The following is an 18,415-nucleotide window of genomic DNA, read 5'->3' as shown; positions in this document are numbered from 1 at the left end:
AAAAATAAATATTTTATATTTACAGTAGGAAATTTACAAAATATCTTCAAGGAACATGATCTTTACTTAATATCCTTATGATTTTGGCATAAAAGAAAAATCGATAATTTTGACCCATACAATGCATTTTTTGCTATTGCCACAAATATACCCGTGCGACTTGTGACTGGTTTTGTGATACAGGGTCACATATGTGGTTTAAAATCAGATAAAAAAATATTTATGTTTATTTTTTGTGTTTCAGTTTGAATGGTCTGAATGGATTTTAAGCAAAAATTTTTTTTTTTACTTTTTTCGTCAATGTGATCTACCCAGTCTGACTCACGATTGAGTGCTGTTGTGGGAATAGGCTTTGATTTTGGAAAGGCCAATTGCGACTGCATTATTGGAAGTCATTGCTATCTCAGAGTGTCTGTAGGATCAGAGATTAGGAGCGATTTAAGAACCAACATGTAGTTTTATCATGAGGGAGGCCTAACATGATTATGGGCATTATTGATTGGAAGGCACTGGCTTCGTGGTACAGTTATCAAACTTTGATCTAAAAGGGAATTTACTGTTTGCATTAAGTGGTTTTGATGGTTACACCCTCTCTTCACAGGTGGTGGTGAAGACACGAACTGAGTATCAGACGGAACAGAAGAACAAGGCCAAGCTGAAGGTGCCGAAGGTGGAGGAGTTCACTATCAGTGTGACTGATGGAGTTTCTGAAAGGCTGAAGGTACAGCTGAACTTCTTTTTCATTAATGCATAGACAAAAAAACATTGACCAAGCAGTGTACAGTTATATGCTCTGTCAGTTCTCTGTCAGTTAAAATTGGCTTAGGTGGCTTTTTCTTTTCTTTTTTCACTCATTTGCTGAAAAATAGAAAGCATCATGGCTGGTCAGCAAGTGTTCTGGGTGCTGTACACTTGTTTCATTTGAAAACCAGATTCACCAGTAAGACCATGCTGATGAACCTGTGAATCCAGTACAAAACCAGCATTGGAATTCATGCTGGTCTAAGTAAAAAACAAAATTCCCAGCGTGGCTGTATCCAGGGTTAGCATGTTCAGAATATTCCCTCAGTAGAACATGGTTAATGTTCTAAAGATTGATTCTTTCAAGTGTCATTAAAGGGATAGTTACCCCAAAAAATGAAAATTCTGTCATTAATTACTCACCATCATGTCGTTTCAAACCTGTAAGACTTTTGTTCATCTTCAGAACACAAATGAAGATCTTTTTAAGAAAATCTGAGTGATTTCTGTCCCTCCATTGACAGCTACGCAACTTCCACTTTGAAGCTTCAAAAAGTTTGTAAGATCGTAAAACTAATCCATATGAATTGAGCAGTTTAGTCCAAATTTCCTGAAGAGACACGATCACTTTATATGCTGAACAGATTGAATTTAGGCTTTTATTCACATATCATTCATCAGCGAACACATCAGTAACAGAAAAGCTCAGGGAAACGGAAGCTCAAGCATGTTCATTTGACGTGCGAGAACGAATTCAACGGTTCATTCTCGTGTTACGCAGCAGGTTTGAGCTTCAGCAAGAGGTTTGTTCTCGCGCATCAAGCAGGTTTGGTTGAACTTCTGTTTATATTTGCTGATCAATGTTATATGTGTATAAAAACCCTACATTCAATATGTTTGTCATAAAGTGATCGTGTCTCTTCAGAAAATTTGGACTAAACCGCTCAATTCATATGGATTAGTTTTAGGATCTCTTAATCTCTTTTTGAAGCGTCAAAGTGGTAGTTGCGTAGCTGTCAATGAAGGGATAGAAATTGCTCAGGTTTCATTCAAAATATTTTAATTTGTTTTCCAAAGATGAACAAAGGTCTTACGTAATTAATGACATTGAACTATCCCTTTAATGCTGTAAAAAAAAGGCAGTCTTTGTTCCAACACTCTTTGCTTCAACTGTTTGGAATGAATCCTGGAAGCACTTTAAGAGGCTGTTGGGTGAAAGAGAGTTGTCGGCAGTGTGAACTTAATGCAGAACTGGAGAGTGTGGAGGCACGTTTTATTGTAGCAGTGAAGGTCGTTGGAGAGGCAGATGAAGACGACAGCAAACGTTGGTACAAAGACTGACTGACTTTGTTAAAAAACAACACTGAATTAAACTGTCAGCAGTCTTGGAATCACAATGCACTATGAAAACATTTACTTTGACATATACAGAATTTTTCCACAGTCACAATCAAGATGTTCTTGTCTGAGATCCTCGCTCGCTATTTTTTGAGGTACTGAAGGAAAAATCCCAGAGCTTTCTTGTATGAGCTTGTTGTAGGAAACTCTTCTGGAGGTTGTTGTCTAGAACGAGTCATTGCGAGGACAGAAAGCTAACAGCAGGGGGATCTCTGCTGCGTAGACTCCCAGTTGGATTTTTATCATATTCCCTGCCGTCGCTCCACTAGCAAGTAAAGAAGGAATGTTCCCCCTCATTAAATGTTCAAAACAAAAGAGAATTGTGGTCTCTTGGTGTCGTATGCAGCCAAGTGGAACATATTAACATATCATGTTAAACTTTTTTTTTACTATTAAGACAACTTAATTAAGCAGGGAGTTGGTCTTGTGATTTCTGTTTGTTCTTGGTTCATTTGGGTGGGAGGTTTGGCAGATGAAGTGTGGGGAAAAGGGTGATTTTGGCTTTGATTTCCCAACATAATTACTATGTATTTTACTATGTATATGTTGTTAAAAAAAACAAAAACATTACTTATGTTGGATTTGTTGCACTGTTAGTTGTGTTACATTGTGAAAAAGAGTATTCCGTGGGAAATAGTGCAGGGCGGACTTTATTTTATCCATTAGGATTTGATTGAATCTTGGGAAATAGGTTGTGATAATTGTTACTAGTGCTTGCTAAGTACTAAGTGTAATCCCTAGTCCTACTGTATGTATTTAATTTAACACTTTTTGATTTGAATATGTTGGACGATAAAACTGCTGAAAATACAATTACATTGAATACATTGTACCAATGCTATTCAATACATTGAAAGAGGGAGTCTTTTTAAAGACTTTTTTGGGCTCTTTTGACTTGGAGCAATAGGCAGCTCACTAGCAACCACTTAGGCTCCTAACAACCGACTTGCTATGTGGTTGCTAAGGTGTTCTGTGTGTTTTTAGCATGTTGCAATGTATTGGCAACCACCCAAAACACGGTAGTAATCAGGGCGGAAACTTTTGCATAAGTAAAAACAAAAATGAACCAGTAAAAATCTGTCTACTTAATATTATTTTTCCCTGTCTGTGTAGCATTGATTGCAAAATCAGAATTGTTGTTTCAGAGACTGAATGTTTTTGCATTCAGATCAGGTTAAAAATCTGTGTCTGCTGATGAATTGAACTCAATAAGCTTGTAAAGGACTGATGTAACAGACACACACACATATTTTGAGGGGCCATTTACACGACACCGTTTTCAATTAAATCGGAGAACTTTTTATGAGTTTTAGCCATTCATTTACATGACAATGGCTTTCTGGGGGCCTGAAAAAGCAAACTTTTGAAAACGGGTTTCAGAGTGCAAGTTTTAAAAACGATACTGTTATCATCTCCGTGTAAAGTACAAACACGTGAATTTGTGAAAACTGTAGCTCAAACAGTAGAGCACTGGCGCTTGCAACGCCAAGGTCATGGGATCGATTCCCAGGGAAAGCAAAAACTGATTAGAATGTAAATGTGTACCTTGAAATGCAATGTAAGTCACTTTGGATCAAAGCGTCTGCCAAATGCATAAATGTAAATGTAAAACGGTGTAGTCATGCGTTTGCATATTACGCGTTGTCTATTGACGCATAGTTTTTCTTTACAAAGTCACATCGCCAACTACTGGCCTGGCAGCAGAATACACCGCTTTTAATCGTTTTTGTGGATCCGTGTGAAAAGGAATCATTTTAAAAACATTGTCATCTGTACACAAGAGATAACTTGTCAATCCAGGAATACACCCCTGCAGATCCTCCAGGCAGTGCTGCAAACCAATTAATAATCTGCCAGGAAAAGAATAACGCCTCCTAATGGAGAGCGTCTGCACACACAAAGACGCACAAATTCTAATGCACAGTGCAAAATAGATACCCAGCTAATCCTTAGACGTAGCTGCACAATCCTCAGTTCAGACACACATCCCATAGCTGAATGGATGTCAAGCCGACAGTAGACATGAGGGACGGGATGAGAGCGAGCGAGAGAGAGAGAGAGAGAGAGAGAGAGCGAGAGAGAGAGAGAGAGAGAGAGAGAGAGAGAGAGAGAGAGAGAGAGAGAGAGAGAGAGAGAGAGAGAGAGAGAGAGAGAGAGAGAGAGGACATTGAGCTGAAATGCTGCCCCGTCAGCCTCGGCATCTCTGGGAGAGAATAAGCAGCAGAATAAGAATGAAGGAGACGTGCTCGCTTGAAGGACCACTCACACCCACACTGCTCTGCCTAGGCCCTTCGGCTCTTGTTTAGTCTACCATTTTAACATCTCTGGAGAGAAAATGAGAACAAGAAATAAAAAAGGACTGCTACACCAGAGGTAGCTAGTCAGACAGAGGGAGAAAAGAAAAGCACCTTAAATGCACAGTTAAGTTATGAGACCAGAAATAGAGATGGCGTATTTGAAATTGTGCAGTTTCCACTGTGAACTGTAGACAGACTACACATTTTAATCAAAGCTGTATGTCATCTTTTTTGCAGTTTTAACATCAGCTGTGTTCTTGTGTGAGGCCAGTTGACTACCATTCAGTGTATTTCCAAATTACTTTAAAGGATACCAGTGTACTGCCATGGCACATAACCAAAATATGTAATACAATGGCACTTTTTTGGTACTTTTTGTTAGTGTGAGGCCAGTTGATTGGCATATTCATATTCATGATATTTGCATGGCACTCCAAGAAACTTCAAACAATGCAATGCTATTACTGTGGTATATGTCCAAAAGTCAGTGGTAATTTTGTTACTGTTTGACCAATTTGGCCAATTGATTACCGTATTTATTTACATGGTATTCCATGTTTCCAAGATACTTTAAAGAATGCTATGGTACATAACCAAAATGTTACCATGTACCATGGTGACGTGCAAAAAAACTAAAACAAAAAACACTAAGTGCGTATTAGAGCCATGAAACGATTAATCGCGATAAATCGCATCTAAAATAAAGGTTTGTCTTTACATAATATTTGGTGTTAACTGTGTATAGTTATTTTGTATATATAAATATTAAGAAATATTTTCATATAAATATATATAAATAGGCTATTTTATTTAAATAAATAACACATTTTTCTTAAATGTATACATGCAGTGTACGGGACAATGGTGACACCAGCATAAAAATATTCATGATTCTGAAGCTGAAATTATTTTAGACGAATATGCTCGCACTCTTTCACTGACTAGATTTATTTAAACTAATGTAGGCCACATTTTACTGGTACATAAGATATTTGGCACTATCAGGTCCCACACATATTCCCAGATTGCAGCATTATACATTATATTCAACATTAGTAGTTTAATGTAGTACTGACACTAAAACTCTGAAAACTGATTATTTTTTTTTTTTCTTAATTTTTATTTTGGGTGAACTATCCACAATATATAATGTTGCATTTTTGTATTGGGATAAATTGTGACAGGATATATTGTCACACCCCTAGTGTGGGGCCATTTGATTGCCATATTCATATGATATTTACATTTTTTAAAGAAGTCAACGGTAATACCATGGTATTTTGTATTACGTTTGGTTAGTGTGAGGCCTGTTGATTACCATATTAATGTACCACACATGTGTAAAAGGTGATGTTTATTGGAACATTTATTGAAATCAATGCTTCCCTTGAAGAGCATTGAGCAAATGTATTCTGTCCCTTTAAAGGACAAATCTTTATTTGAAAGTCTGCAAGCGTTCAAGCTGAAATGCCTTTGTTGGGGCAACGTAACTCATACTGTCATTGACAGAAAGGAGACCGCCGTGCACAGAGATGCATTTGAGGGCACACAATCCATTTTTGTATAACGCTGCCAATACATTCTCCCTAGTCATGCAGTAAATTGTCACTGGGCGTTCGCTCGATGACAAAATAAAGTACCCAATCATGTGGGAGTGCCAGGAAACAGAGACGATTGTCTCCCACCCTGAAGTCAGGAGACCATGCTATGCTGAATTGCTCCTAGCATCCCCCTACAGATGATGGCCATTCATTGGATTTGACAAATCGTTTGCTTGGGCAAAAGCATATGTTGTCAAGCGGTGACCCCGGGTAATGTAGGGGGGCGGTCACTGTCAGAGCGATTGATCGTGTTGAGTGATGGTGATTATATTCTCCAAAGACAAGCTGGAAAACACTCAGCCCCAGGTTTTACATGTTCTCTCCACTACCAACCAGAAATATGTACAATGCTACATGTAGTCGAGGTTCTGTCGTCATTTACTCACCTTCATGTCGTTCCTATTCTCTTTCTTCTGAGAAACACAAAAGAAGACATTTGAAAAATCTCTCAGCTGTTTTGTCCGTATTAGACAGTCGGGTCAAAACGTTTCAAGCTGCTGAAAGCAACTGAAAGATTCTTCAAATGTTTTATTGTGTGTTATGCAGAAGAAAGAACGTCATGCAGGTTTGGAACAACATGAGGGTGAGGAAGTGATGACCGAATTTTCATTTCTAGGTCAACTATCCATTTTAGACTTCTTGTTGATCAAAATCTGTATTGATTAAAGAAACATCAAGTGACACATTCAAGTAAAAGAGAGTTTTTGAAGGAGAAAAGCTGAATTAAACATACTCCAATAATCTCTATTTACAACTTCGAAAAATCATTTTGCAGTGTACTGTACTTTCCTAACAAAATTGCAAGCTTTTTTTACTTTGCCCGTAATTCACTGTCATAAAACTGGTCAGTATTACATCACAGTCTTGTATCTCAGCTGCAGTTGTCGTATTCTGTGAAGTCAGAGACGTCATTAGAGGTGAATGAAAAGCTTAGGCAATAGCCTAGAGTCATTTGTCACGTTAAATGCGACAGTGTATTTGATCTGCAGCGGGACGTCCTGTTCTCTGTTCACAGCGACAGATATGATTTATGACACCAGATGGCTTTTTGTTTGAACCCTGATTAATCTCACCTTCCACCGCTGCTAGAGAATCACACTCATCTCTTTTGTCTAGCTTTGTAGATAGAAATATCACCCGCTTATTGACGTAGACAGCTAGCACGTTTACACGCTCGGCCTAATATCTCAACACCGTGGAAGATCACGTTTGAAGGCTTTTCTTTTATCATGCTATGAGGTCATGTCTACACCACACAAATATTTGATACGCCTAGATTTTCTGTCCTGATTTCATTGACCATATTTATTGGCATGCTGATGGGTTTTCTTTTGAGAGCAAATTGGGGGCAGAGCTATCAAGATAGGGGTGTGGTCCTTTTGGATAGGAACGTGTTTGTTTTGGTGATTTCAAACATCAACAGCGTTTCTCAGAAATCGCTTCCTGCAACTTTAAAAAGAGATTTTTGTGTATCCGGCCTCTGATTTTTGACAGTCATCAGTGTATTGTGCATACGAGCTGTAGGAAAAATGTGTTTCTTTGGCCCATAAGTGACTGGTGTCAGGGGTGAGGTTAAGGGTGGCCAGGTTCCCGGCCCAATAGAAATGAATCTGGATTTTGTTTAATCCACAATGCAAATATCTTTCTCTCGAGTCACACATTTCCTATATGTTGTGTCCTGATGGATTTCAGGCTATACCCAGATAAAAGATGCATTTTAATACCAGACATTATTACTTATAAACCTTGCATAATCATTTTTAAAAAATATAATTTTTCAATAATTTATAAAGGAAGAAAAGCAAGTGCGGATCTTTTTTTCTATTTGAAAGCATTGGTATTTTTACGGATCTACGCACCTAAAAAACGGTGCAGTGATTCTGTCTTTCTTAACAGTCAAGGACATGTCATATTTCACTTTTTTAAATCCAAAGAAATTTGTGATAAAACATTTTAACAAAATTATTTTTCTTTTAAGATGTTATTTTTTTCAAAACATTCATATACATATAGTATTAGCATAATTTAAAGTAGTTGCAAAGTATTTACACATCATGTTTATCCAATGTCTTTATTCTGATGCAAATAAAATCACTGTATTACGGTAAAACATTGAAAATAATAAAATAATATAATACCAATTGGAATGCTGGGAAGAAGAAGAAAAAAAAAACAAGGTCCAAAAATAGCATTTTTTTATTTTGATAAGTATTTTTCATTTGATTTTGTTATGAAATATAGAAACATTAAATCACTATTCATGTAAGCTACTTTTCTAGAGGGTTCAATGTGTTTCAGTATGACATATTCTTTCAAGCCATATGACATCATACATTTTGAGAGCTTTGTTTTTTTCCCGTTTTGATACAACTTTACAGGACATGTCAGAAAAATTTGCCAATGCTGGTAAAAACAATTCCCTGCAAAGTGGCAAAACACGCATTTCACTGTATCTGACTACACAGCAAAATGAGTTCAGGTTATTCTACGACACTGTTGCCTCTCTTGAGCAGAAGTCTCTTACCTGTGCACCTATGGGGTGCATGGGGAGCAATTAGTTTCATGGAGCAGTTCTCCCTCCTGCCCTGCTCTCTCTCTCTCTCTCGGTCTGTTAGCAGGGCTAATGGCCAGAATGCCCACAGGCTCACTGGTGTGAGAGACACGGCCCTGGAGAGGCAGGCTTGTTATTCTGCTGTATTGTTGATTACCCCCCACAGAAGCCTTCTAGCTCTGTGGTGGATCTGAGAAGCGGTTTGCACATCGCTAGTTGAATACTGCAGGATTACTAACAGGTACAACTTTTCATTTGAGAGAAATAAAAAGTCTAGACTAGAGCATTTTTTGAACTTTTTGATACACAGGGCACCCAAAATATTATGATTGTGCTACTAACTGGGACTGGTCACTTGCATATTGCTGATCTATTGTTGGTTTGACTGCTTCTATTGCTCTCCTTACTTGGATAAAAGCTTTTTCTAAATGATAACATTTTCCCTAAAATAAAAAGGCTTCCAGATTTTTTTTTTTTTTTATGTGTGTGAAGATCCATTTATACAATGTGGAAACATATTAATTGTGATATTATTAAGGCAAAATATTTGTACTAATTAATTTGCTTTTTATTGTTATTAAAAAGACAGAAAAAAAAGAAACAATTTTATGTCATGTTTCCCCCTCTGCTCTATAAAAAACATATCAAACTGTGACTTCAAAACCAAGATACGCACCAAACCATCAGTTTTGTGTACCATTTTTTTTTTTATCTTGCTGTAAAAGAAATACGGCTGTCAAAAAAAACCCACATTTAATCTCATGATTTCCAATCAGAAAGCATACATGATAATAATATCATATTGGGTAAATGTGTTAACAATTATTGCATTAAACATGCTTAATTTATATCTTAAAGGGTTAGTTACAGTGCTATGCATAAGTTTAGACACCCATGCTAAAGTTGACTAAAAAGAGGAATAAAAAATCATCTTTTGGAAACTGAACTTAATGCCTTAATTTAAAAAATTTGGAAAAATCCAACCTTTAAGGACACCAATTTTCTTTGTGAATGAATAATGTATCGTAAATAAATAAATGTTCTTCCTTAAAATACAGGGTGCATAAGTTTGGACACCCCTATGTTAAATTCCCATAGAGCCAGGCAGATTTTTATTTTTAAAGGCCAGTTACTTCATGGATCCAGGATACTATGCATCCTGATAAAGTTCCCTTGGCCTTTGGAATTAAAATAGCCCCACATCATCACATAGCCTTCACCATACCTAGAGATTGGCATGGTTTTATTTCAGTTAGCCTAATAGCTAGTTTGATTTGCATTGAGAGATGATCTTATGGAAAGTACCCCATGCCAATCTCTAGGTATGGTGAAGGCTATGTGATGATGTGGGGCTATTTTAATTCCAAAGGCCAAGGGAACTTTATCAGGATGCATAGTATCCTAAAAAAAAAAAAAAAAAAAAAAAAAAAAATACTTAAAAATAAAAATCTGCCTGCCTCTATGGGAATTTAACATAGGGGTGTCCAAACTTATGCACCCTGTATTTTAAGGAAGAACATTTATTTATTTACGATACATTATTCATTCACAAAGAAAATTGGTGTCCTTAAAGGTTGGCTTTTTCCTAATTTTTTAAATTAAGGCATTAAGTTCAATTTCCAAAAGATGATTTTTTAGTCCTCTTTTTAGTCAACTTTAGCATGGGTGTCTAAACTTATGCATAGCACTGTAGGTGTATATGGCTTTCTTCTTTCAGCCAAACACAATCAGAGTTATATTAAAAATATTTATCCCTGGCTCTTCCCAGCTTTATAATGGGAGTGAATGGTACCTGAGATTTTGAGGTCACTCTTCTGTCGGAACTAGACTCGTGCACGGACGTTACTGGAAGCCAGTGATTATAGTTTATGAAGTTGTAAATATGGATATTTTTCTTACAGAAACACATGGCTTCACTTCAGAAGGCCTTTATTAACCCCTGGAGCCGTATGGATTACTTTTATGATGGATGGATGCACTTTTTTGGCTTCAAAATCTTACTATTCACTCCATTTATAAAGCTTGGAAGAGCCAGGATATTTTTTAAAGGGGTGATGAACTGAGAAATCAAATTTTCCTTGAGCTTTTGACATATAAGAGATCATCATACTATAATAATATCCTGTAAGTTTCAGAACTGAAAACTACCTTGTTAGTCCAATAAAAGCTTTTATAGACATCAGGCTCAGCAAACGACTCGTTTTTCAAAGTGGGGAACTATGACGTCAAAGAGGATAAAACACCGCCTCCACAAAAGAAGATCAACGCCTACTTCAACACGGCCTGTTTAGCCCCGCCCACCGATTCGCCCAAACATGCTAAATAACATAGGACGACATGATAATTGCTAAACCGGATCGAGCTACTTCCAAGCAATAAACATGCTGTTTACTAAATATTGTGCAATGCCTGTTTGTGGAAGAAGACAGTCTGCATAAACTTCCTTCGGATTCCAGCATGGTTAAACTTTATTAAATCAGTCAATCACAATTTCCCGACGGATCTGCCAGCAACATGTAAGTAACCATGTGTATTCTAATGCCTGATCTGCGATCAGTGATTTCGGTGTAATTATTCAAGTTCAGATATTTCTCTTAAAATCGTTCAATACTGTTTATGCATCAGTGACTAAACGATCAACTTCACATCATTTCTCGTAGTATTATGAAAATAATCTTTTTTAAAACTGTTATTAAATTATATAGCCTACAGAAAGCGATCAAAGAACGATCCCTTTCGCCCAAGCTGTCAATCAAACAGCACAGCGCGAGCCGCGAGAGCTTATCTGGACACTTACCAAACTCGTGATGAAATAATGACACTGTTACACTACACAACGAAGCTCTTACTGTGTATTCACATCGTGTTTGCATTGTGATTTGGTGTAAGCATTTGTGAGAGTGCAGAAATTGCGTTGCAATGATAAGATCTTTATTCACGCGATCAACAGACTGTCTGTCATCTGCTCAGTGCTCATCATGCTGCAACCTTTCATGTGATGGAATAGATTTAAATATAATGCTTTAAACGATACTTTTCACGATTTGTTAATCTCGATAGCTGTAATAGTAAAAACGTAGTAAAAGTTTTCGAGAGAGTTCATGTAATACTAGCTATTTCATTGCAAGCATGTCAGCCAATCACAGCAGTGGGCGTTTACACTGCAGTCTCACAGCAGACACGCCCCTTAAAACGGAGCTTTCAAATCTGAGGCAGAAATCAGGCTTGGAAAAATGGCTTTTATTTATAAATTATGACAATTTTTTATGTAAAAATCATACTAACATTATAAGGGCACCCCAGGCAACATTATAAAATAATAAAACAATCCAGTTCATGACCCCTTTAATATAACTCTGATAAAAAAAGAGAGCAGGTAGCCAAATGTTGATACTGTGAAAGATCAAATACTATGAGATATTTGTCCCATACGATGCATTTTCTTGTTTCTTAGAGCTGTTAAAACGTGAAATGTCTTTAGATCTTGGCGATAAAAGACGAGTTCAGAAGGCTCTGGGTTACATGTTTTTTAGCAGCTCTCTTTTCTTTTGGGCTTAAACACTTTGAAGGATTCTCCGATGAATAGTTTTGTCTTTTAGATTGTTCTTTTGTTCAGTTCGGGTATCTCCAAACACACCTATCCTAATTGACTCATATTAAGACAGTAATTGGAGCTGAACTTGACATGTCTGTCCTATCCCTGAGGAGAATTTTCTCATTCGTGTCACTTCTCCTTCTCAATTTTTATGAAATGGAAAGGGATTTCTATTTGTGTTGAGAGCCACACTACCAAACAGCATTTCTGTGTTAATAGTTGATTGGTTTTGGCTGATTCAAAACATTTATTATGAATATGGAATGTTCATGGTAATTAGGCCATATTCAGATTGAAAAATTAGCAGCCCAAAGCCTATGTTTTAATATGCGTAGGATTTATTGCATCTTAAAGAAAATGCTGAAACACACAGTTTCTGCTACCCTGGAAATCCAGAGTTCTCGTGAGAGCACAAATTGAATTTGCTCAGCGAGTTACTCTGGCGTCGAGTAACGATGCTCATTAAATATGCCCTTGTATCCGAGCTGCACCAATCACATCGGGTTATCTGATATAGGCGGGCCAGATATGTTATCCAATTGCGTGCAGTGAGATTTTCAAATGCATGCCTGGTGCCGATTTTCATTAGTTGATGCCAGACCATTTGCCATCCAGGCTAAGTTTCTGCAGGAAACACCAGAGGACGACCGATAGTGGATTTTTCAGATGCTGTTTTCTAAAATGGGAAAATATGGCCGATTATCAATTAATTACATAATATGAACTTTCCATTTAATGTCAAATAGTGCTGACCTTTATTCGAAAATTATCAATATATAATAATGAATTAATCATGAGAATGTTTTGCAACTATTAAAATAATCAGTAATTAATGGGTAAACACACCCCCTTGCCTCTGATTGGTCCACTGTTTTGAAAGGGATGAGGTGCGCTACATCAAAACTTCTTTTAACTTCACATGGCGTCCTAAAAACATGGCGTTCATTCAAGATGCATCGCAACGGTCAAAAACACATTTCCATCCATAAAGTATGTTTACATAGGATAATGTTATAAGGATAATGTTATAAAGTAGCGCAATGGCATGCCAAAACATGTTCTGTGTGAATTGTCTGTATGACACCAACGTTACCTCATGGATTACAGACATTCTACATAAACCGAAACCTTAACTCAATACTAATAGAGTTTCCTGTTAGCATGTCGCTAAGCTATTGGCGTGATACTGTAATAAAGCAAAACAAAAATTGCACACGAAAATATTGCTAACAATAATCAATATTTAATTACACAGATCAGTTTTATTGATGCTTCTCAGAATTAAATTGTGTTTATTTGTAACTGACATTACTCTTTTAATTCCTTTTATTACTGTTTTAATTTTCCTTGCTTTTATTTCGTGATTATTTTCATTCCTTTCTGTGTAAAGCACTTTGAATTATCATAGTGTATGAAATGTGCTATATAAATAAACTTGCCTTGCTTTACCATCCTAGATTTAATTTTTTTCCCTACATTCTGGGATTGCCTTCTCTGGAAAGGACATGCAATTCTGTCTTGAAATTTCCAAAACAAAATATCTTATGCTGTCTAACTGCTGGACAACTTTGGCATCACGCATCAACATTTTTTTACGTGCCTATGATTCCTTAAGTTGCTGCCTCAGGCAGTGAACCGAGCGAGGCCGTATTTACGTCCGAGGAAACAGACTGGCATTGACTCTTCACAGATATTGAATAAACACCCTAGTCTTTTCTGTTCCCTTGACATCTAATGCATCACTGTGATTTTCCCAAGCCTCTCCTCACCCTGTTTCACCGCTGTGTGTCTGTAGCAAACGCTTAGGAACAGATGAAGCTTAAGATGACTAATCCCACAACTGTTATTTTTTTTATTTTTTTTCTCAAAATGTCTCTGCTGTTTCCCTCTGTACTAGGCTGGAGATGAGGTAATTTTGAAAGCAGATATCTAAGGTATTATTTATCTAATAAAACTAAAATCTGGATTTCTTTTTTAATGCTCTCTGTGGTTAGCCTTGGTTCACATCTCATAACAGAGTTACTCTGGGGAAAATGAGTCCTCCGACATCTCAAGCTCAGGGATGCATTGATTTATTTATTGACTGGCATCACTGCTTTGTGGGAACCGCTGTTATGTGGCAAGAGTAGATGAAACTGAGAATCTCAGAACCCCTGAGGAAATTGTGACAGATGGGCTGCTCACACATATGGAGTGGAAAGTGGCTTGGCTGTGTTTGTAGGCGATTGTTGCAGTTGCAGAGGCAGCAGGACAAGGCCAGGAACAAGGAAGCCAAATCTACAGGATCCCAGAATCCTGTGTACCAAGGTTACATTCTTCATTAAGATTTTCGGATTACAACGTCATCCATCTCCTTACAAAATATAGACAGATGCTATAAACCAGCAGTTCAGGTACAGTATATGGACCAAAGACTCAGCTGAAGACCTATAAGAGACTGTTTTGAGAGTATTGGCTGGGATCTGTTTTTTAATGATTGTAATTGTTGCAGTAATCATGAATTATTGAATGGCATGATAACGAAGTCTGCCAATTAATGTTTGATCACAAATAATATTTTGTTAAAGAAACAAAAAGCCACCCTGTGGTGAAAATCAAGCTTTTAATGTTGTTTACAGTATATGTCTATGTGGTGTTTTATTATGCTTTAAAGGGATGGTTCGGAGTAAAATCAACCTAGGGTCCTTTGCACCGTGACCTCGAGCCAAACACCCCCCCAGAAGCCTTTTTTCCCTTGGTTGAACATTATTAAAGTTAGAGCTTATTTAGAGATATCAGCCGGATGGCTTAGTGCAGGCGCTAACAGATCCTATGATGTATCTTGTAAATTACCCCACTAATAATGTCCAGAATGGAACCAAACTTCTACAGTAGTACAAATAGGTTCTGTACTCATAAAACGAGGCATTGGAAAGTTTGTAAGTACATCAGGAGTTTATTGAAATAACACTTGCCTGACGGCTAATGCTACCACTAACCCGGACGTCGACGTCACTACAGTGATTAGGGAAAAGCACGTAAAAGTCCTGGCAGAAAGCGATGCATAAGGATGTAGTGTAACGACAAATTAATGTTTTTCAGAAGTGTTGACAACTTAGTGTTAACTAATAATTATTGCAAACTGGTACTACCAACAAAATATTAGTGCATACCTAGAACTGGGCGTCGTTACACTACTTCCTTATGCATAGCTTTCTGTCAAGACTTTTACGTGCTTATCCCAAATCATTGAAGTGACCTCGACGTGCGGGTTAGCGGTAGCATGAGCCATCAGTATTTACGTGTCATGTTATCATAAGAGTCCTATTAGTTTTAAACATTGTGGTTATCGCCAATACCGGTATATTGTCTCACTCTAAATGAACACAATGTCGATATTTCATGCTTTCCATATCACGATTATCGTCAATACTGGTATATTGAGACACACTATCATAATATGGTTAGTTTCTATTAATATCAAAGGCTATATGCTTAATATGTGTCTCTGTTTGACACATTTTGAATCAGGGGTTCCTGCTCTGTGTCTCTATCACCTAAAGGGTCCTTGTCCTGAATAATGTTGATGACCCCTGATGTAAGATGTTAAAGAGGAAGTTGAGAAGAAATTAAAAACCGGTAATGCTAGAGACCATAAACACAATGATGGCAGACGACGGACACAGGTTCAACAGTATGATGATGACCCACATAGTTTTAAAAATATTCACAATCTGATAATATTGCAGGTGATTTGAATAATGAAACACTGACCTTGATACCATCTGAAACCAAATAACCGGTCCAGATGCTCTAAAGGGCATTGTTTTAAAAGAGTGTTCAGAACAACTGGGCTATTGTTATATGATTCCTGTGGACTTGTAAGTTACTTCCTGTCTGGTCTCCTTTTCATAGTCAGTTTGTAGTTTTCTTGTTGATTAGTTTACAGGTGTGTCTTGTTTGCCATTTACCTGTTGTGTATTTAAACCCCAGTGTTTCCTGTGTTATTTTTTGAGTCTTGTCCTGGGATGGTTGTATCGCCGGTGTACTCAGTTCTGTCCCCTGTTTTTTTTGGTTTGTTTTTCCTAGTCTGTAGTTGTATTTTTATCTTGTTAATAAACTCTCTGCATATGGATCCTAATATCCCTAGTTTCCGAGTTCAGCCAACGTTACAGGAAACTCGACCAAGAACATAGGAAACACTGGGGCTGGACAGTTATTTTGAGCACATTGAAAACCTTGTTCAGTGGTTCGACAATACTCATCTACAATTGAACATTGAAAAGACAAAGGAATTATGTTGTGGGAATCAAAAACGGACAGGAATGGATGACGACAAATTCACATTGCAGGATAATGTGGAACACCTACAGTACATAAGAAGGCAAAACAACTTCTAAAGCCCTATTCGGACAGGATTAACTTTACAAGGGTTGATGGAGTAATGTAATTTTACCACAGGACGTCTGTAATATTAATGGCCAATTCGCACAGGATAAAATATCTCAGTAAAACTAGCAGAAGTGGGAGGAGTAACTCGATTTGCGCATCGCCGTCACCCTCATGTCGTCATGTGTATTACGTTGCTTCCTGATATCACGTGCGCAAACACAAAAACCTATATTTTTATATATAAAACAGTTATGTCCATTCGAACGATGAATTAATTCATTTCAGATTGGATTGTGTTGGTAATTGCCACTTACCTAATGCTAAAAGATGTTTCGTGCCTCTAACAAGTGCTTTCGATCTTCTTTCTGATCTGAATGGTATGTGGAAACACTTGAGTTTTGCCACAGAATTGTCCCAGCGTCTAGAACACAACTGAATGCCTTTTCAAGCGTCTCCATACTTGGAAAAAACGCGGAAAACTACTTTTAAACAGGAAATGATGGAATATTTACGTACATATTTACAGCTTGTCTATTTGCACAGGATTAGCATTACCTGAGGTAATTTTTCCAGACCTTTTTCCAGAAGGTAAAAGTCACTGTAATCTTCACTGGCATTGTCCGTAATGATAACTGAGATGCACATTCGGACGGGACTAAAATCACGAGAAGCTCTGGTAATTATTACTTTACCCCTCCTCTCCATGTTTAACTAGTCCCGTCCGAATAGGGCTTTGGTCTACGCAAGAAATTATGGAGTTTTAATACTGACAGGTGGACACTGACCATGATTTTATAGATCAATGATTCAAAGCATTTTAATATAGTTTTGTGGTATGGCAATTTAACAGTGAAACAGAAAAATAAATGAACACAAGTAATTCACTCTTCCCCACCAGCGTTTTTGAAAAAACTTGCCTGCCAGTTCCATCAATTTTGATAATATTCACAAGTTTCATGGCCCCCAGAATATTTTGTCATATTTTTATCAACACCTGAATCTGGGTAAGTTTCATTAAAAAAAAACAAAAAAAAAAACATTTTGTGCAAAAAGCTGAGAAAATCACGTTTTTGTCAAATATTTGATCCAGATAAGATTCAGAACAATGATCAAAACATAAATGGAGTAGATCGAGTCCATCAACACCTCTAAAGCTTCACAGTCCTGTAGCTTGTCCTGGTCGACATTTCACTCAGTAACTTTCATTCAGGCAGTTTGGATTTAAATGCCTTTTAATGTTGATGATCGCGTTATTTTACATATGCATCTGCTTACATATGATATCGCTTGTTTCTGCTTCTTCGCCAGTTTTGATCATTCAGTACTCTTTCAGAAGATTTGTAATAGCGCCCCCCCACTGCATAACAGTGAAAACACAGAAAGCCGGAAAATTATGTCAATGGCGGGGAAAGAGTTAAGGAAGCAAACATGTTCAGAAGCAAAATGCATTGCAGGATTATTTTTTCATATTTCATGGAAAAAAGGGCATTTGCAGTGTATTCAGACCAAACCATTTCATCCCCTCCATTTCTGCTCTGATGCCGTCACTTCGGGCGCAGACTGCGTATACCCTTGACTAAAAGTAACATACTGTATAAAAGATATACAAATTCTTAACTAAGGTATTATATCTGTTTTACATGTTGTTCATATCTGTGTTTGATTGTGTATATACAATGTAAGTGGATGTATAGTTGTCAAATAAGATGCATATATTTTTGTGTCTGAGCTATGTTATATCCACTGTTCCCACTTCAGATGTTTTTTGTGGTGAAAGCCATTTGCTTGTATTCTAGTAAATGAGAAATAATTGGAGTGTTCGGCTCAAAATATCCAAAACATTCATTTATTCAGCATCAGA

The 18,415-nt window shown here is 37.2% G+C and overlaps 1 protein-coding gene across 1 annotated transcript in view; it reads left to right on the top strand.

The window, feature by feature from the left end:
- The window catches only part of nsg2 (neuronal vesicle trafficking associated 2), a 39,510-nt gene that overhangs the window by 3,544 nt on the left and 17,551 nt on the right, over nucleotides 1–18,415 (top strand). The window contains exon 3 of the mRNA XM_079847786.1: nucleotides 602–721. Within this exon, the coding sequence (XP_079703912.1) occupies nucleotides 602–721 (120 nt within the window). The remainder of the gene's footprint in view (nucleotides 1–601; nucleotides 722–18,415) is intronic.

Source organism: Squalius cephalus (assembly GCF_949319135.1).
Source record: "Squalius cephalus genome assembly, chromosome: 17".
NCBI lineage: Eukaryota > Metazoa > Chordata > Actinopteri > Cypriniformes > Leuciscidae > Squalius > Squalius cephalus.
The sequence above is the reverse complement of the archived record's forward strand: the minus strand, read 5'-3'. Positions and strand labels throughout refer to the sequence as shown.